Raw genomic sequence first — 21,303 nt, 5'->3', positions numbered from 1 at the left:
TCTGTAGTGTGAATTTTGGATCCTAAAGGTTAGAATCTAAATTACTATTATTGTTTGCTTGCAGCATACTGCAAGTGTAGATATTGAGCTACTCTTAACTCTGTGTTTAAGGTAGTAACTTTTAAATAATATTTAAAGTCCTTTTTTTAAAACCAGTCCTAAACTTTTATGATAACATCATATTCTTGTGAAATAATTTGAAAAGGGAGGAAATACTGCAATTTTAAAAGTGAGGAAATACAGCAAGATAATTTCAAGAACATTAAAAACTGAAAGGAAGAATTAATGGAAATTACTGCAGATGCAATCTGTGTTATATTTCTAATCTATGTTACATTTCTGCTTTATCCTAGGTACGATGTATGTTAAATATTTGGGGTGTGATGCTATTCATCAGACTATCATGGATTGTAGGACAAGCTGGGATAGGTATGGATACTAGTGCTGTAATTTTATTTCAGTGACTTTCAGATGTGATCCACAAGAGATATTGATCCTGAGCTTTTACTTCAAACAGGAATAGGAAATTACCTTAATATTGCCAATTTTTATGGTAATTTATCTTATCAAAAACTTCAACCAGTTACTTAGACCTTTTTATTTAGATACAAGGCAAGTACTTGAAAATTTACATTTGTAAGTCTTCAGTGAACTTCAGAGATAAACTTTTGATCTCTTATTATTAAACTCTGCATATGGACTGTGTAGTATATAAGCAAATCTTTCCAAAGGCTTAACTTAAATGGTGGATTGATCTGTAGAATAGAGTTCTTACCTTGCTGATTAAAGAGAATCTTTGCCCAATTACATTTTTATCCTTATGGGCAAAGAGGAAGCCTTTTGCTTGAAAGTAAATTTGTGTTCTACTTGCAAGACTTGAGTATTTAGATGAAATTAAGTTGAAGGTTTGTACTCTTTAATACTGCAGGGCTTACAGTGTTTTCATCTCTTTTCCCAAAAGGTCTCTCTGTCTTGGTTATTGGAATGGCCACTGTTGTGACAACTATTACAGGACTGTCTACGTCAGCGATAGCCACAAATGGGTTTGTAAGAGGAGGTAATGCTATTTTCATGAGGTTTTTAAAGCTTTCCTCACTCTGGAGTGCACACTTCATTGTTGCCGAGGAGCAAAGCCTTCCTTGGGTTCTGTGTGTGATTAAACAGTCACGTAATTAACAAAGTCAATAGGTAGCCCAGTATTTAGATTTAAACTAGTTTAAATCTAAACTAGTTTAGATTTAACCCTTCTGTTATGCTGTAAAAGGAGCTTTATTATTGGTGTAAATTTTTGTAACACAGATGTTTTTAAGGCTACGTATCCAGCTATGGAGTAGGGTCTTAATATTCTCCTGAGCTGCACGGGTTGGTTAAGAGTGTGTTCGTGTGTGTTCATGTTCTGAAATAAACCTTCACACAAGTAACTCTGCAAACTCTGTTAGCTCCAGCTTTCCTGAGGGTGATGGTTTTCATTCTCTCCCATGGTTTATGTGGTGTTGTCAGCTATTTTTGGAAATGGTTGGTGCCTCTGACATGATCAGACTGCTTCATGACATTACAAGACTGCTGCCAGGAAAAAAAGGTGGTGGGATTAAAGTAGGAGGTTATAAAACTATCTTCATTAATACTAAGAATGAAGAGAAAAGCCTCACTATCACAAAGTAAACGGACCCAGTGTGAAAAATCAGCTATGACTGTTAGCATTATGTCAAGCTTAAGTTTCTGAATGCCTTTCTGGTCTTTAATTATATTATGTATATCAGGTTTTTCCATTCATATCGGAGCTTTTTCTTTTAAGTCGTTCCTGAAAAACAGTACTTCATTAGGAAATTTGAAGTCCTGAATTGGAAGAACTGTAAGATTTCATAGGAACATTTTTTCCTATGAAAATAATATATTACAGTAAATTTTTTTAATGTTACATAAGAAATACAGAAGATGGCAAAGCTGGGTACATATACAGAATTTCTACAAAAAGTCCAGTGCAGTGAAGTTAAATATTTTCTGTTGCAGATTTTTTACATGCTCTCAGTTATTTCAGACTGGAGCTGGAGGGTTTTGTTGCTTCTAGAAAGTTTAACCTTAATTTTGAGGAATAAGCCTTTGCTACATTTTCTAAACTTCACCTTCCTGTAATACTCCAGATACTCAGATTTTCATTTGTCATGTGGGATTTGTTGTTTTCATTCCGCTCAAAAGTACAAAGAGCAGGCTCTTGAGAGTCCATTGGAGGGCAGAAAATTCATTTAACAGCAGAGCTTTTAGGAACAGGTCTTGGAAGTTTAGAACTTTAGTGGATTTATTGCAGTCTGCTTTGCTTGATCTTGACTGCACAAGTGCTTTGGGCAGTTTGAAGTAAAAAGCCCAGTTATACTGCAGCTTGTGTTCTACAGTTTTTAACCATAAAACTAGTTGCATACCTAATATGTAATAATATGATGTGGTGCATCATTTGTAGTTGTTTCCGCCTGGTCTCTTTTCCTAAGAACTTGAAATACATTCCTGAAACTTCAGCACATCTGTCCCTAAAATACGTGAGTTAAGGGTTATTTTCTAATACATCAGGGAATAAAGAGTGAGTAGATTCTGACTTGTGTAAATGTTAAAGGGCTGATGACTGTCTGTTACAAGCTATATCATGTAGAGGACTTCTTTGTCATTTGTATTTTTTTTCTTTCAGGAGGAGCATATTACTTAATTTCCAGAAGTCTGGGGCCAGAGTTTGGTGGTGCCATAGGTCTGATTTTTGCATTTGCCAATGCTGTGGCAGTGGCAATGTATGTTGTTGGTTTTGCAGAGACTGTTGTCGAGTTACTCAAGGTATGTGGATGACGCTGCTTATATTGATTATACTTTATAGATAAAGTTTTACACCTCATATAGAATGTTTGAGTATATAAAGTATATACTTACTGTTTTTTTGATTCATCTGATCACAAAATGGTGTGGTTTGGAAGAGACATTTCAAGGTCACCTAGTTCATCCCCTGTCCAAGTAGAATCACAGAATGGTTTGGGTTGAAAGGGACCCTAAAGACCACCCAGTGCCATCCCCTGCCATGGGCAGGGACACCTTTCACTATCCCAGGGTGCTCCAAGCCCCATCAGCCTGGCCTTGGACATTTCCAGGGATCCAGGGGTAGCCACAGCTGCTCTGTGCCAGGGCCTGCCCACCCTCACTGTAAAATATTTCTTTCTTACATCTAACCTAAATCAGCCATCTTTGAGTTTAAAACCATTATTCCTTGTTCTGTCACCACAAGTCCTATCCAAAAGTCTGTTCCCATATTTCTTGTAAGCCCCCTTTAAATATTAAGTGATGGCAGTAAGGTCTCCCTGAGCTCCCTTTTCTCCAGGCTGAACAGCCCCTATCGTTTCCATTTGGAAGATTCATTGATTTAAAAACAAGGCAAAACCCAAATTACCTGTGTCCTTAAAGGGAATTTACAATCAGTAAATTTGTGGTGAGCAGGTAAACTACTAATAAATTATAGTGAATAGAATGCTGTTCTTTAGGGAAGGTATTTACCTGATGAAATATATGACTGTGTATATTTTTTGTTTGTTTTGTTAGGAAAATGGAACGTTGATGATCGATGAAATGAATGATATCAGAATCATAGGGGCTATCACAGTGGTTATACTGCTGGGTATTTCCATTGCAGGAATGGAGTGGGAAGCAAAAGTAAGGAATTCCCTTTTTATTTTTTTTTAATTATCTGCCTCACAATTTTGCTTCCATTTTTGTACCTTAGCTGTCTGATTTATTTTTAGTGTATTCAGTGTATTCAGTATTGCATGATGGTACATTAGAACCAAGTTGACTTTTATGCAGTAGCTCTTGGTCTGGCACTAGCATGTGCAGCTCTGAGCAGCATTTCAAATCTTAAACAACTTCACTGGAAGCTTAAGCATCTATGAGAACCTAAACTCCAGCATAATCCACTCGTAATGACATTGTCAAATAGATTAATGGCATTTTCCTCTTCTGGGCAGTTACAGCACAAGAGAAGGTAAGAATTTCAGCATGGGGATTTTTCCTTGCTGTGAACTTCAGGCAAATTCTGAGGATGAAAAACAATGGGCTGGCTTCCCTTCTCTTTCACTCTCTTCTGGTTTGATTTTCACCTGGAAACAGCCAGACAGTGGGATGCACTCCCTAGACCCAGCGCAGAGAAGGGTTTTGAACATTTGTGGTGATGAATCTGTGGGAGGGAAAACCTCACTCTTAGGTCAGCTCTGACTGAAGAGGTCTTAACAGAGAAGCTCTTCTGCCTTACCAGTTTTCTGCTTAGCATTATGAGGCACTGTAGCTTGCTCTCTGTTTCCTGCACTTTGTAGGCTTTTTATAAATATCTGTCCTTAATTTGCTCAAAAAAAAAAAACAAAATTGAGAAGAGCCTCTCACTTGGGCTTCCTTCCCAATGTATATTGATATCACAATAGCTCCTATTTTCTTGTCTGAGAGGCAGCTGAAGGAGCCTCCTCATGAAGTATTGTAAGTTTCTTGTGCTTCTTCATCAAGATGATGATGCTGTTTATAATAACAATGAGAGGATTGTTTTTATCATTGTTGCTTCCAAGAAATAGGGCTCCTAGAAGAAGTGAGTGACCATCGAGTGCATTGCTTTGATCTGCTGGGGAGAAAAGAAACTTACAGAAATTGACCTGGTCATGAACTTCTTTAGAAACTCTTTACCTTTCTCAAGTAGCCCTTCACTCTCTATAACTTGAATTTGTGATGCTCTCTTTATACACCCAACTGCAAACAGTGCTGGCCTCCGTGGGGGAGGCTGAACCCTGACGGATTGCTTGAGCCTAGGGTTCGGGGCTGACGTGTGCTGTGTGGGGCGCTGGAGTGGGCGTCCCATCCCTAAAGTCGGTATCTACATGGTGACCCTGGCGTAGGGCACCTGACTGATGATGAGGCAGACCACCCTTTCTTTTTCCATCATGATCTGCACAGGGCTGAGCTGGTTACTTTTATTGCCAGTCCCCAGCTGCCCGTAAGTGTTAGCTCCCCAGGCACAGAGCAAGCCCTCATCTGTTAGTGCTAGAGTGTGCACATAACCGCAGGCAATCTGGAGCACGCAGACGCTGTGCAGCGCTGCCACTCTGCACGGGGTCAGCTGGTTCCATTGTTCCCCAGCCCAAGCTGCCCATTGCCATTGTAGCCCCAGCCATAAACCTCACCATTGTTTACTACAGCCATGGAGGAGGTCTGGCCACAAGCGATGCCAACCACAATTTTGCCCTGCAAGCAGTTGGAAACTCTGCGAGGAGTTGTAGATCCAGATCCAACTTGACCAACAGTTATTGAAGCATACAGATCTCCATCCAATGAGAGCGCCATGGAATGATGAGAGCCACAAGCTACTTCCACCACTTTCTTTATTAAGAGATTTGTGCAAACTTGAACGGGAGTAATGCCCTGATTGGTTGTGCCATTTCCAAGTTGGCTGTAACCATTATGTCCCCAAGCATACACTTCACCATCTTCAGTACAAAGAACAACATGGGGACCACTTCCATAACTGAGACTGGAGATCTTCTTTCCACATAAGGCTTCCAATTTCTTTGGTACTATGGTGCTCTGATTATCTCCAGTTCCCAAACAATTACTGCAATTCAGTCCAAAAACAAATACCTCGTTGTTGTGCGTGATGTAAATGGCTTCGTTGGCCGACGTGCCGAACACGCACGCTTTGTGAATGGAAGTGATTTCTTGGGGGAAAGCATCTAGCGGAGACATGGCACCCCTGAGAGGATCGAGTCAGACAATGGGACTCATTTCAAGAACAGCCTTATCAACACCTGGGCTAGAGAACATGGCATTGAGTGGGTGTACCATATCCCCTACCATGCACCAGCTGCAGGAAAAGTGGAGAGGTACAATGGACTGTTAAAAACCCAGTTGAAAGCTTTGGGGATCTTTCAAGAATTGGGAGCAGCATCTGGCAAAAGCCACCTGGTTAGTTAACACCCGAGGTTCCACCAACCGAGCAGGTCCTGCCCAGTCTGAGTCCCTGAATGTAATAGAAGGAGACAAAGTCCCAGTGGTACATATCAGAGGTTTGTTAGGGAAGACTGTGTGGATCAATTCTGCCTCGAGTACAGACAAACCCATTCGTGGGGTTGTCTTTGCTCAGGGACCAGGTTGCACGTGGTGGATCAGGCAAAGAGATGGAACAACACGATGTGTACCTCAGGGAGATCTGATTGTGGGGTAAGAATGATAGGGGATAAGGGGTGGAATGTCCTGGGGTGACGTTATGATGCTTGTATCCCCATTCATCTGTTCTGTGCCTTTAAGACCGGCTCTGAAGAGTGGAAGTTTTGTTTGGGTTTCTCTTATCAGGGACACAGAGACGAGCAGTACATAGGGATGTTTTGGCTTCTTGCTTTCAGCTTGCTGCTTTGCTTGCTCCCTTTTCTGCTCTCGCTTCTGCACTGCTTTGGCCTCTGCTCATTAGCTAGTTCTAGGTAAACAGTCCACATTCCTTCCTGGACTGTTTCTCTTCTCCTGTTCCTGTGACCATCTCGAACCTGCTCCGAACTGGGACTGGGAACACCGAGGGTTTGCACTGTTCTGCTGCAGCAGCTGCCCCAGCGCCGGAGGGACTGAGAACAGAGCAACCACCCCCGAAAGAGACTTTCTGATGTTGTCATCTTTCTCAGAGCGGTGTCATCGAGTATTGTTCATTTTGTGTGCTGGGGGGTGCTGGGCCAGTCAAATAAACAGGTTCTTTCCACCTCTCTCCAAGGAATTTTTCCTGAACCGGTTGGGGGGAGGGGCCGTGTGGGTTTTGTTTTCTGGAGGGGCCCTCCTTTGCAGATTCTTTAACAAATTTGCCCTAAACCAGGACACCTCCTTATTCTGAACTGTTTTGAAAGAATTTTTTGTTAATGATCTTCTGGCTGCTGCCACTTGAAGTCACCAAGTAGTATCTTCATTTTGCTGTGTAGCATGAGCATTTATATAAAAATAGTTTGCATGAAAATACCCCTGTTTAATGTTTCTACATCAAACCTGAAATGTGGTATTACTGCAGTGCCATCCTTATTTTAGGGGTAGCTTTTAAAAGTCCTGTCTTCTATGTAAAAGTCAAGATTTGGTTTCTCTGTCATGAAAGGAGGCAAGTGGGAGCAATGATTGGCAATGGAACCTGTCAAACAGGCATTTCATGTGGGCTAACAGAACTCAGCATAGCAAAGCATCAGTGTCTCCATCTTGATCTGTGGTGTTCTCTTATGCCTTAGCCAGGTCTTAGAGAAAATGGAGCAGGGAAATCTGTAATAATGCCTTTGAACCAGATCTAAAAGTGAGGAGAGACTGGGATTGATTCCAGGGAAATTTGCTTTTAAAAATGGGTTTTTAGAGTTTGTGGTATTCACTTCTCAGCTCCTTGTGTTGAAGTCTTAGAAGCCCATTCTTTCAGACTTGGGAATTTGAGTATGATATTCAGCAAACATCCCTAGCTTCAGGGAGAAGCTTCCTTAGTTACTGGAAAAATCCACTTGTGGCAATTGCTCTGTGATTACTTCATGTTTATGTTTCTGTCTTACTGAAGACTTCTGTAAGCACCCAGCTGTATCCTCACACCCCTCACCTATTCTTGAGGCTTTACAAAGATTTAAATACAGGACACAAACTGTTTTTCTTCAGGTGGACTTTTCAGTCTGCTGCAGGCCATTTTGCTCTGTTTATTACAGTTCCACCCTTTTTTCCTGAGAGGCTGAGTGAACTGAAAACTTTATTTTGAAGGCATGAACAGTGCCGCACTGATATTGCATATTAGTTCCTGATCCCAGGCCTGGAAAAGGTCTGTGAATAGCTTTCCCCAAGCTACTGGCATTCCTTTCTAAGGAATCAAATCACCCAAAAGATAACAGCAGTGTGATTGCTTATTTTAATGGAAGACCTGAACCATCCCTACAGTGCCTAGATTTATCTTTGCACACACTTTAGAGGTGGGATGGTTTAAAATACTTCTTGTTCAACTTACAGGGTTTATAATAGTTCTGCAGAAAAGTGACTAAAAATCTAGGTTGTAATAAAAGAAGTGTCAAAACTAGGAATTAACAAGTAATTGTTGCAGTTTGCAATTTAATTTCCTTATTAAGGATTGAAAACATGAGAATGTAGCAAAATAAAGTATTTCCTCGCATAAAATAGGAAACAAGACCTGTTTCATTCTGGATGTAATAAATTTTTTAGAAAATACTACATACTAAAGTATAAGACCAAGGATGACCATGGCTAGTAATGCAGTAGTAGCATTTGTTTGGCATTTGGCTATTTTCATGTAAATTTCTTGAATCTCCTCAAATACGTTCCTTCTGGAAGGCTTAAATGTAAAGAAATTAGTCCTTTTAAGCATTTTGTCTCTGCAAATATATTTTTGAGGTATTTAGTAATAATAAACCTTTTTGATTAGGCATAGAACTTGGAAATTATTCCTATTTCATAATTAAAAATCGTTGTACAAGTTCTCTCCAGCTTTCCTGATTTTTTTGCAGAGAACATGCTGAGAAGGTGAAACTGAATTTGGAATCAAGTAAACATTTACATTTTATAGCACAGCACTTGATACTATGAAAAGAACAAGTTCTCCTGTCTGACAGCAGTCATTGTGTTTCAGGCACAGATAGTCCTGCTGGTGATCCTCATTCTTGCTATTGGAGACTTTGTCATAGGAACATTTATTCCTCTGGAGAGCAAGAAGCCCAAAGGTTTCTTTGGTTACAATGGTATGTTGGAACAGTTTACAGTATGGTAAACAATTCCTTCCTTTCCAAAATAAGCTGCTATTATTAAACATCTAGTATATCTTACAGTTTTGTTTAACTATGGAGACTTTTCCTGATTGCTTGTCACTTCTGCAGTTGGGTCAAAACTTGAGTATTACTTAATATTGAATATATATTAAATTTTTAAGAGCTGGATTATACTGTAAGTATTTTTTCTACATTTAAATCTGCTTAAGTTCACTGTGTTGACTTTGAGTTGAAGTGATGAATTAGGGCTTAAATGTTCTACATTTAGTTTTAAGAAGGTCCTGTAACTGTCAGCTTTTTTACTGGTCTGATAGTGGCTGGAATGGCTTCATACTTCAGCTTCCATGTGAATATTGACAGACTTCAATCTTCCCCTGCAGCCGACATATTCATGGAGAATTTTGGGCCGGATTTCCGACAAGAGGAAACCTTCTTTTCTGTGTTTGCTATTTTCTTCCCTGCTGCAACTGGCATACTTGCTGGTGCAAATATCTCGGGGGACCTGGCGGTGAGTAGCGAATTAAAGACATTTTCCGTGACCACTCGAGTGTGCATTGACCTCTGTCATCACTGTCCACTGACGTTTTTCTTTCAGGATCCTCAGTCAGCCATACCTAAAGGAACACTGTTGGCCATCTTAATCACTACATTGGTTTACGCAGGAATTGCAGTGTCTGTAGGTAAATAGAGAATGTTTTTAACTTTATCCTTTCACGTTTGTTCTGAGGATGTGTTTTGATTTGGTTTTATGTAATTTGTTATGCAGAGTTGTTATGTAATTGACTTTCCTGCACGGGAAAGTAATAGCCAAAGATTTCTTGTTTTTGCTGTTGGGAGATTCAGTTTTCAGCTGGTTTTATAATTTTGTGAAATAACTGATGCTTTTCTAAGAAAAGTGACTGCTTCAGGCAGAAGATCACAGTAGACTTCTATCGGTGTTGCCTCATTGTTGCAGTTATTTACATTAAAGGATTTACAGTTTAGCAGTGGGATAATCCCTGGATTAGAAAAGCGTGTTTTCAGGAAATACCCACTGAAAAAACACCTGTGTTGTTTTGAGGATTATGGTAATCAGCCACATACCTGCAGGGAGCTGTGGGATGATCAGACAGCACTGTGGTGAGCATGTTTGAGCAGTAATTCCCCAGCTGAGGGAGGAGACCAAGAAAAGCCTTCAGTTCTCATCAGCCCACTTTTGGAAGTGTCGTGTTCTGCTGTAAAGAGGAGAAATAATCAGAGACTGATCTGAGTCTTCTCTTCCCAGTCTTTCCCAGCCCACAGTTGATTGAAGTCCTCTGTAGAAGTCGCCCTGGGGTTGGTACCAGTCTTGCTGTAGAGTACCAGTGGTTTACTATGTTTTCCCCACGTATAAAATAATTCTAGTAACCTTAAGATTACAGGATTGTAATTGAATCATTCACATTTCTTGCCTGTGATTGGAAACATTTTTTTAGTCATGTCACATAAACTAGTTTCTGACAGCAATAATAATTTTTCTTACGTGAAAGACCTTGTTTTATAATAGCTGTGGTGCCTTTTGAATGAAATTCTCATTTCTGAGAGGACCATTGATCTTACCACTAATGATACTTCCTTTCAAAGATACCAGTCTTGCTGGTCTGCCTTTGTTGGCTAACGTGGGAGTGTAGCTCTGCCAAATAGTTGCTCTGTAGTGATTGTGCTTTATGCAGCAGAATGAGCTACCCTCATTTCCTAATTAGATTGACTGCTAAGACCTCTTGCTACCAAATTTGAATCCTTTGGAACCTCAATCCACACAAGACTCAAATTATTGTTAATACTTGCTTATTAATGGAATACTTTGATCAGCTTCCAAACGTGAAAAGTGCAGTATAAAAACTGACAAAAGAAGCAGTTTGCAAAACCAACTGGACGTGAAATTGATTCATCTGAAATGTTCTGCCATGTACTGACTTACACTTTGAATTCTGCTCATTAGAAAAAGGCAGCAGGAGTCAGAGATCATGGGTGAAATTCAGCTCCTTTTGAGGCGTTGGATCAGGAGTATAGGACAAACAAAAACGCTTTTATTCCTTTCCCAGAGAGTGGTCTAAGCAAGTCACTAAAGATGTGAAGGGGTAGTAAGTGTTGCAGAGTAGTCATACCTGAAGAGGAGGAAGATGTTCTGAACTTAACTCACTATTTGTATGCTCTGTAGTAAGTAAGAAGGCTAAACTGAGTAGAAAAGAAAGAAGGAAAACTACTGATCCTGCTGCTAGAGCTGGGCAGCTATTTCAGAAGGATAACTGAGACATTGGTATGCATAATTCAGTTTCATAATTCAGCAAAGGACTGAGGCAGACAAGCAGGTGGCATGAGAAGGCAGATTTCACAGACAAATTTGCTTTAAAAATCGTGGAAGATACATTTCAAAGAACTACATTTATGACTTTAAGAACAAGGGAAGCTCTAACAAAAAAAAAAAAAAGCCAAAGGTCTGAGTCGCATTGTGACCTGCTTCCTGTAGTTATGAAAGTAAAACTAATTCACAAAAGCCAAACTGTAATTGTTTGCAGCACTAGTAAAATTAAACACTCTGAACTGCACTCTGAAGGGCTGTAGTAATTCTGGAATTCATATATTAAGGAGATAATTTGGTAGAGATTGCTGTAAACTTTCTCATGCTTAAAGCCTGGCAAAGCTCTATTTCAATTTGGCAGGAATATGCTTGTAAATGCCTGTGAAAAGGTGAAATCTTATTTTCACAGGAGGGAAGACCTAAAGACCTTAGGGAAAAAACTGCCAGAATCATATAAATAAATACAACTTTTCTGAATGAGTCTTACAGAAAATAACATTTATTATTGTTACTTTATATAAGTGTCTTCTGCTGAGAACAGAGCCTGCCTGCCTGTTCTACATTCTCTCTCAGTAAGGCCCACATTTGGTTTGTTCCTACTGCCATGTCTCTTTCTGCCACATTTTGATTGCATGTGTGAAAGTCCTGCCAAAGCTGAGTTTGGACTTTGACAGAATGAGGAAGAGGAGGGCTGTGATAGTGCACTGTAGGTATTTAATGAGTTGTTCAGTATAATTGGCCTGCCACTACAATCTTGTCACCAACAAAATGCTGTTTACAAATAGTTCAGCTGAGAAGTGTGTTGTCAAATCCATTTTATGCTGCTTGAGTGGCTGGGGCAGATACCTGAATAGTGAAGAAAGGGAAACATTTTCCTCTTACAAAGCTCTTACTCCCAGTTAAACAAGAAAACAATTAAAAAAAACCTCAGCTCCTCCACATACTCACAAGAAAAGCATAAGACTGGTGTGTGGTGTAGGAAACTTATTGTAATTTCACCAATTACAATTAGGCATAATAAGTAACTAAAAAAGAAATGAGGAGTGGAAGGATTAATTAATGTCCACCTACTGGGACCAGGTGTTGTGGTGGGCTGTTAATCAAGTTCTGCTGTCTCACAAGAATTTAAATATGGTATAACTAATCAGGAATTAATTTTCCCCGTGGAAGAGAGACAACATACGTAGATGCCTAGGAATATTACTGAATAAACTTAAACTTGCAGCAGATCTTTGCCTTCTTAATTTTTACAAATAGTTAATTTAGGTCCTTAGCTGTCATGGGGTTTTGTTGCAAGGCAGTTCTTGTCATTCAGATTCCTGAAAGATTAAAGTAAAGGAGTTTTATTGAGTTTTATTGACTCTGTGGACTTTTCCCCACTCCTTATTTAATTCCAGTCCCCAAAGTATTTCCTGGTGTTCAAACAGTTTGATTACCTCTACTATTAGACTACAGAATGTTAAATAATACTTAGTCTTATCTACTTGTTGTCATATATGAGACAAAACCCCCTTGAAATAGAAGACTTAAACTAATGGGTACTGAAATACCATTTTCTTAATACTTACAGGCAGAAATACTGTTTCTCCAGCATTTTCTTGACCAGCAAAATTAAAATGTAATAATGGATGAACAAAAGACAGTGGTTAAGGTGATGATTATAAAAGAACGTGGGAGAAATGATACTCTGTGTCTGTTTTTCACCAAGAAACCACCTGAAAAATACCATGGTCACATAGGAGGTGGCTTACTTAAACATTGGGAAATGGCTTGCAACAGCCTTTCATGAAACTTTTTTTTTAATGGCTGAGTCATAGTGACTGGAAAAAAAACAGCTGCAACAGAATTTATACCTCTCTGCAAACATCTATACACACAAAACAAATCTGCACTCCTCTAGGAAAATTGACTGCAAGAGAAAGTATAAAATCATAAAACTATAAAATGGCTTGGGTGGGAAGGGACTTTGAAGATCACCCAGTGTCCAGCCTGGCCTCGGGCATGCCAGGGATTGTGCTCTTAAATTCCTGCAAGTCTATTGGCATGCTTTTCCTCCGTGCTAAAACTTTGTTTCTTCCTACAATCAGATATATTAAAAAACTAAAGGTTGTTTTCAGGCAAGGGAGCAGGTGCTCTGTTTGTGTTTGTTTTTCGTAGTGAGGATGAGCTTAGTACTGTAGCATCTTGAAATGTGGTATTTTAATGTTGCTCTGTTAGATAATGCTTACATAAAAAGGAATTAACACCTGTGCTTAACTTCAGGTTCAGTTTGTTAATGCTTTTTTGTTACTGTTGTGTCCATTGCAGGTTCCTGTGTAGTTCGAGATGCCACAGGGAATGTCAACGACACCATTGTTAACGAGCTGGCAAACTGCACTAGTGCAGCCTGCAAACTCAATTATGACTTCTCATCCTGTCAGTCTCAGGCAGGGTGTCACTATGGGCTGATGAACAATTTCCAGGTATAAAACTGCCTCCTTAGTCTGTATATCGGGTTTTGTGTTCAGATTTTTTTTTATTTTTTCGGGGGGGGAGATTTTTTTTTCTTTATTTTGGTTTGGTTTTTTGGTGTTTTTGTTTGTTTGGTGGGGTTTTTTTGGCTTTTTTTGTTGATTTGGTGTCTTGGTGGTGTTTTTTTGTTTTTGGGGGTTTTTTTTTGTTGTTTTTGGCTGAATTTTTTTGCGTGATTTTGTTCATTTTTTGTTTGTTTGTTGTTTTGGGGGAGCTGTGCAGAGGCTTTTTTTGCTGGTTTTGGGTTTCTTGGTTGGTTTTTTGGGTTGGTTGGGGTTTCTGATTGCCTGTTGTTTTGGCAGGTCTTGTTTGTTTTTTCCTTGGATTTGTTGGCTTGTGCTTTTTTAGTTGCTTGTTAGGTAAAGTCATAAGCTATACATACATAATGACCTCCATAAATGCAAATTTAATCTGGAATAGGTGTGTGGTACACTTTAGCTGGTATGCAAAATAATGAATACCTTTTGAAAACTCTTAGGTGTTTATACACAGGTGGCATAAATATTTACTCTTTTTCTGAGGAAATTGTTTGGATTTAGGTGGTGGTGCTGCAGCTTGCTTTAGGTACCTGAATGTCATCATTCACCAGTGAGGGTAAATGTACTGATTTTTCAGTAATGGTGCTGATTAATCATAGATAGCCTCTGTCAGTAATTTGCTTGCTAAATTTTAAAGGTTTTTTAGAAAATACAGTGATTTTTTTTTTAAAGACTGTTTTTACTTGTTTGTCACAGCTTCCCCTTTAATGGTAACAAGGTCATGAATTTTCATTAAACATGATGTTACAGTATTTAAAAATCCTCTGCAAGTTACGGGGTAATTTACAGTCTTTCACCACAGCCAGCTGGGTTGTTCATGAGCTACTGGTAAGGGTTTGAAAGAATCCAAGGGAAAATGAATTTACTGCTCACTGATTCCATTTCACTTTATGGTAGTCCCATCTTTGCCCAAAGTTTTTCTAACATGTGTACAAAAAGTTGGCCAGAGATTGAGGTGAAATCCACTAATGAAATTGTTATAGTGTAATAATGTGAGTATCATCCATGGGGTTAACTTTGTTCTTGTTCAGGGAAGTCAGAATCGCTGTTGTGGGATTGACAAATTTGCAAAATCTGATGACTTTCATTGTTTGTTTTAAGCTCAAAAGAACCAACATATTGTCAAATATGCAGCTGTGAATAGCCTGTAACTGGTTGCCTCTGTGTCTTTAAGTCATGACTGTTGCAGGGTTCTTATCATAAATGTTACTTGTACTTCAGGGTATTTCTGTCTCCCAGATTATTCTTGCCTCTCTCTGTGGAAAAAAGAGTTTCTGTCAATTAGGAAAAGTCACTTTGAAGGTCAGAGGCAGCACAGAGAATGTGGTGCCCCTCACACCCCCCTGCTTTGTTGCAGTTTTGAGAACCTTCTCTGAAATTTCATTTTTGTAGTACCCAGTGGGACTTCCCCTTGCTGTTTTTTCTCTCACCCTCCCAGCTTTTTCTGTGCATCTCTGAGAAGAGTCTTATTCTGTCTTCTCAAAAGGTGTCAGAAGGAAAATATTTGTGAGAGAGGCTGTTTGTCTAATGAGACTCTTGTCCATTTCATAACTGAGCTGCTCACAGTTTTGTATCTCTGACTGTTAGCTCTAAGGAGAGATACTGTTTTTTCATATGCAGTGCAGGGTGTGTGTGGGAAGGGAGGTGTCCACACTTGTGCACTTCTCAGGTTCTTTTCTGTATGGTAAATAACTGAGAAAAATACTGCACAAACTAAAATTAATCCCTGAGGTGAGCGAAGATTGTTGTGTTTCTCTTCCAGCTTGAAAGCAGGCAGGTTCTGGGGCAGAAAGTGCCAGTTTGTGTTCACAGTGTAATGACTTCATTGCTTCAGGACACTCTGTGCTGCAGTCAGTTCTTTTCCAAAGAATTGATCTGAAGTTCTGCTGGGTCAGCTCAGGGTGTGGGTCTGTTCAGGCAGCACATGGATGACCTGTAGTATGATTTACCTGTGGAAATCTTAGATTAGGAACTCTAAATGAGCACAGGGGGTGAGACAGGCTGTCAGACCTGCCTAGAAAGACCATCTTTAGTTTCTGTTACAGTGAATTGTAGCTCCTCACAGGCTTCTGATATTTCTGTTCAGTAGTTATTCTGTGCCCAGGCTGTCACCTGGTAGAAGAGTATTTGCAAAAATTTGTTCTGGGCTTTATAGCCTCAGCCTACAGCTTCCCAACAAAAAGTTACAGCTTTGGGTAATTAATGTGCAGATATTTTTTTCAACTTTGGATGAAAGTTGAAAGTAGAATGAAACTCGGTTGTTTTAATACAGCATTTTTGTTTTGCTCCAGAGTGGTGGACCAAGGAACTGAATTGTATCAAAATATGGTATTTCATGATCCCAAATGTTTGAAATTTAGGAAACTGCCTTAACTGTAAATGCCAGGCAAACATAATGAGGCCCTTATCAGCAGGAGCTGTATGTCTGTGTCAGCACACCAGTGGTTGCAGGGCCACTGTTCCCTTTTACTCTGCAGGGATGAAAATCTCAGTGCTATTTCAGCTGCCTTTGTGGGCTCCTTGGTTCATGGTCAGGAGATCTGGATTGTGTAGGGGATGGAGGGAGGGGAGTTCAATGCCATGGCACACTGATTCTGCTGGATCTGGTTCCCCCTGTGTTCTCCTGGCTTAGAGAAGCTTCCTAAAGGCGCTTAACTATCCTAAGGCATAACTTGCTAGCTTTTAAAATGCCAAACATTAATGGCGTAGGCTTTGCTGGGATATCTCTCAAATTTATAAAACAGGGTAATAGTCAGAAATAGTGTCAATAATTGGAGGCATTGGACAGAACCAAGAAAGAGAATGTAAAATATGAGTCGGTTGTCAGAAGCAAATAGCAAGTTGAGGCAAGTGTAGTGAAGTAAAGGCATCAAAATATTTTACATGTGAGAAGAAAAGTGAGGGAAACTCGTATACAGATTCCCTCTATAATGAGGGAAGATTGATTACACCATCCTTGCAGGGAAAAAAAAATTACATTCTGCTTCTATAAAAATTAATGTGCATTTGTTAATTATGTTGCTATAGCAAAAGTTTCTTTCTACAATATTAGTACAGCATTTACACCTCTTAAATTTTATTCTGTTACATAATATAGGGTTATTAGAAACTACCATTTAAAACTGTAAATTTTTCTATTGCTTATAAAATTTAAACTACCATTTAAACTACCATTTAAAACTGTAAATTTTTCTGTTGCTTATAAAATTAAATTTCTGTTGCTTATAAAGAGATAGCTTAATAGATGTGTTGTTAGTCTTAGTCCTCTATGATTATAGGCCTGGCATGCCTTTTTTTTTTTTTTTTTGTTATAAACTTGCAAGTAGGCTTCAGGAAGTTCTCTCCTTCATTTGTTACACTATTCTGACAGACACTTTAGTCTCATTTTTTATTAAATTTGTTTTTTCGAGCGAGGCATGCCTTGGACTGACCTGTGAAACCTGTTGTAGTGCACAGACTGAGCTGACTGAGAGGCCCAGCTGTCATTGTCAGTCTGGTCTGGAGAAATCCACTAAATTTTACCATTAATTTAGTGAACAAAACTTCATCAGTCATCTATACATTATGTCTGAGAACATCTGACCTAGTAAGATTATTTAGACAGCAAGATTTTACCATTTCAGGTGACAATAACTTTAAAACAGGAGACTTCTGCGTGCTTTTTTCTTGCCTTCCTTTGGTTGCTCTATTGATAATTTAAATGAGATTGCTTGGGTGAAAAAGGCAGCGAAGCAGTGCAAATGATGCAGAACCACATTGTGCTTGAAAAGCACCCTGATGAGTTTGGTCTGTTGACTAAAATTCTTCAGCACTGGCTGTCTTAGAGCAACTTCAGCTTTTTTTCTTTAAAGGAAAGTATTCTATGAAACCATGAACATTTTTTAATTACACAGTTGTGTATCGTAAATCACATGATAGATGCAAAACTGCATCTAGCTATGGTACAGATATATTCTGTAGAAAAGTGGAGTCACAGAGTGGTTTAGGTTGGAAGGGAACTTGAAGATGATCTTCCAATCCACATGGCATGGACAGGGGTGGCACTCACTTTTTATAATCTCCCTCTTTTCTTAAGGCCCCTTGAGGTACTGGAAGGTACCAGCTCATTACTCATCCAGCTTACATTTGACTTCTGTCACTGAGATTAGACATGTGCTGGGATTTGATCTTGGGGAGATAGGAAGCAAGTTTGTCTTGACCTACAGGTTTTGACTGGAGGGAAAAAAGCCTAACTTAAAATGACAGAGATTGTGAGGAATGTGGTTTTCACATGTTTTATCACTTGAGGTTTCTGAGACCATGTTAGTCAGCAGTAGATTAGTTGGAATATGTTATGCATTCCAAAGTATTTCTTCTTCCATTGCTTCCTTCTAATCTTCCTATGTGCCCATGAAGACTTTGGCTCTTGATAATTTGAGCTTCAAATTATATTGTATGAAAAGCCACCGGCTCTTGTCCTGAAATCAGGATGCATTTATATTCCCTGAGCTATCTCTAGCTCATTTATATGAATGCATAATATTCAGACAGCTTTTAAGTGAAGAGTGTGTAGTATTTTTTTTCTGTTTGTGTAGTTATGGTGCCATCTGTTTGTTTAGTGTACTTTTTTACATATTTTAAAAAAAAAAATTTTGGTTTTCAGGTCATGAGCATGGTATCAGGGTTTGCACCACTGATTACTGCAGGTATTTTCTCAGCCACGCTGTCATCTGCATTAGCATCTCTTGTGAGTGCCCCTAAGATCTTCCAGGTAAGTAAGGGAAGAAAACAGTAATATTTTGAAGAATAATTAATTTTGAGTCATGATTTTTGGAAGGGGGCTGTGACATGCTGCCGTCATTATCCATATCAGATGACATCAGTGGATTGTTCTAATATTTACCTGTTGTTTAGAATGGGAGAACAGTTTGTTACTGATTGTTGGGGTTCCTGAGTGTATTTTGCTCTATCTTCTTTTTAACTATTGAGTCTCCTCTGTCTTACTTTGGATTAAAAGAAGTTAAGTGGGGTGTCAGTTGTATTGATGCAGAGAACTAGTGTGTATATTGGGCAAAGTTTCCACTTCCTGAGAAAATAAATTATGTAAAAAAAGACTTTGTGATTTTAAGACAGTAGTCAAGTAAAATAGACAGTTACAGAACAGCAAATTTGCTTCTTGCAGGTGGACATTACTTAAGGATAGAAAAGTGGAAATGCAAAATGTCGAGATGCAATGACAGTTGAGAATACAATTAGTCTATGGTGGTTATAAACGATCCAGAAGTGTTCAGAAAGATACTATGTAATGGAACATGGCATGAGCAAAATGCATGTTGACTCTTGATTATTTTTTTTTAAATTTTTCCCTTAGGCTTTGTGCAAGGACAGCATTTATCCAGGATTTCAGATGTTTGCTAAAGGCTATGGGAAGAACAATGAGCCACTGAGAGGATATATTCTAACATTTTTAATTGCTCTTGGATTCATACTAATCGGTTAGTTTGAAATTTTAGTAATTCTCAATCCCCTTTTGTCCTTTAGAAAGCATTCCAGTTGTGACCTTGAACTTGTCCTTTTTAAAGCATGTTGTAAACTTGATGACAGGGTCCTAGAGATCTAATGCACAGCTTAATTCTAAGTCAGCATTCTAAATCTGGTTATTTTGAGGCTTACTTTCTCCTATCTTCTAGATACAACTCTGTCAAGAGCTGCAGTAAATTTTAACTGCACTTCTCTTTTTAATCATAGGTATCTGTCTTAAGGTGCTGCCAGTCAATAGAAATACATCCTTTGCTTGAGAGAGTGTTAACGTCCTGTAAATATGAAAGTTTATTTCAGATTTTTAATAATGGCAGCTTCAGTAAAATGCAAACTTGCATGAGCAATGTTATTTAAAATGTACTTTTCTGTTAAGTTACAAATGGTAGAGCTGAGTGCCGACACTGCTGTTGCTAGAGGTTCTCTAGGTTGTAATTAATTGCACATGTTCTCTGTAGGTGGCAAACTAATTGTGCTGTGTCCATCTATGAGTCCTGTGCCAGTGTGTTTAACTTCTTTTCCCAGTTTGCTCTGTCCTCCTTCTCTCACATCTGCTTGAGGCAGAGATACCCCCTTGGGGTCCCTGCTGAGCCATGCTGACTGGAAGCTTGATTGCGGCTAGAAACTTGCAGACTAGGATGGCACATTCTGCATTTTGATCACTTTTGGGTTTGTTTTTTTTTTTTTTAATGATGGTGAGAGTACGCATAAAAATATTTTGTACCATGTGCCTCAAGGAAAGGAGAGAGCATCGGGTTTTTCCCTCTCACTGAAGGGGGTGTAAGCACCACTGTTGTGATGGTGTTGGTCTGTAATATTTAGACCTTCTGGAATTCTTCAGAACCCAGTGTGTTAGTGCGCTGTTTGATCCAAGCCCTGCTGGGAATGAAATTTTCTCAATTAATGATCTTGAGAAAGTATGCAGTGCTTCCAGATGGCTTCTAGAACACTTGGTAGTGCTTATATTTTTGAGGCTGAAAGCTACACTTCTTAACTGTTAAAAGAAAACTTAGTAAATAGGAGGTCATTGATATAAATTCTGTCAGCAAAAGGGTAAACTGCATTTCCTTAGAATATATCAAAAAATGAAATTCTTTACAGCAGAATTTTTTCACTGTAATCTTCAAAACCATTGAGTGATACCTTTGATAACTCCTTGCTTTCTTTTTTTTGTTTTTCATTTTGCAGCTGAACTGAATGTCATTGCTCCAATTATTTCTAATTTCTTCTTGGCCTCATATGCCTTGATTAACTTCTCTGTATTCCATGCTTCTCTTGCAAAATCTCCAGGTAGGAACTACTCATGGCATTAAAAGCTTAATATGTTGTATTCATGGGTCTTCTGAAGTTCTGAGAGCTGGGTGATCCAGTAGGGCTTGGGGGCTACTGATTTTGTCATCTTTGCTGAGGGAACACAAGATAATTCAGAATTGATTCGTAAACTCAGGAAGAAAACATTTTTGCTAATTCAGTAGCTGGTGCTGGCAAACCACCTTTTGTTGTCTTCAGTTTTTGTTGATGTTTCATATTTCAGACAAGAAGAAACAGGAATTGCTGGTGGTAATGCCCCATTTTTATAGTCCTTAGTGTGGGTTAAATTACAGAAATAAGCCAAAATAAGCTTATTTTATATATAAATAAAATAAGCCAAAACCTGGTACCTGCAGAACAGATGTACATTATAAATCCCAGTCCACATGCAGTTGTACTGTAATAACTCCCCTAAGAGCTTAAGTTACTGAATGGGTAGATTTGCTTTTTTTCTTCTCAGAAGGTGGGTATAACTGTTTGCACAACAGTTCTAACTTTAATAACTCTAATACACTTGTTAATCTTGGATGTGTTCATGGAGGATTTTAGGATAAACTTGTGGCAAATAATGTGAAACTGGCAGTTTAGTACTTGGATGTACCCAATTTCTGTTTGGATATACCTGTCCTTTTCATGTAGTGAGAACTCCTATGTGAAAACAGTAAAATGCACAACTATAAACCGTAGTAAGAAACTGAGGTATGAGAGGATGATTTATGCTCTTCTACCTTTGAAAGGAAAAATCTAATGTCACACAACCTGGTTCAATAGACATACTAGCACAAGCATCCTCAAACTTCCATCTGAGCTGTGCTCTTAGGGGGAAAAATTA

General features: G+C 38.9%; 2 protein-coding genes across 2 annotated transcripts in view; one reads left to right on the top strand and one right to left on the bottom strand.

Moving 5' to 3' along the window:
* The window catches only part of SLC12A2 (solute carrier family 12 member 2), a 56,814-nt gene that overhangs the window by 17,548 nt on the left and 17,963 nt on the right, over positions 1 to 21,303 (top strand). Inside the window, exons 3-13 of the mRNA XM_059491830.1 lie at positions 354 to 429; positions 962 to 1,057; positions 2,678 to 2,817; positions 3,571 to 3,681; positions 8,639 to 8,747; positions 9,155 to 9,282; positions 9,370 to 9,454; positions 13,402 to 13,556; positions 18,286 to 18,393; positions 18,994 to 19,117; positions 20,349 to 20,450. Coding sequence (XP_059347813.1) covers positions 354 to 429; positions 962 to 1,057; positions 2,678 to 2,817; positions 3,571 to 3,681; positions 8,639 to 8,747; positions 9,155 to 9,282; positions 9,370 to 9,454; positions 13,402 to 13,556; positions 18,286 to 18,393; positions 18,994 to 19,117; positions 20,349 to 20,450 — 1,234 coding nt within the window. The remainder of the gene's footprint in view (positions 1 to 353; positions 430 to 961; positions 1,058 to 2,677; positions 2,818 to 3,570; positions 3,682 to 8,638; positions 8,748 to 9,154; positions 9,283 to 9,369; positions 9,455 to 13,401; positions 13,557 to 18,285; positions 18,394 to 18,993; positions 19,118 to 20,348; positions 20,451 to 21,303) is intronic.
* Positions 4,883 to 5,748, bottom strand: LOC132086234 (RCC1 and BTB domain-containing protein 1-like). Its single transcript, XM_059491719.1, is given in 2 exon segments — positions 4,883 to 5,133; positions 5,136 to 5,748. Coding segments are annotated over 2 exon segments (864 nt in total).

Source organism: Ammospiza nelsoni, chromosome Z (assembly GCF_027579445.1).
Source record: "Ammospiza nelsoni isolate bAmmNel1 chromosome Z, bAmmNel1.pri, whole genome shotgun sequence".
Classification (NCBI taxonomy): Eukaryota; Metazoa; Chordata; class Aves; order Passeriformes; family Passerellidae; genus Ammospiza; species Ammospiza nelsoni.
This window is presented reverse-complemented; position numbering and strand designations above follow the sequence as displayed.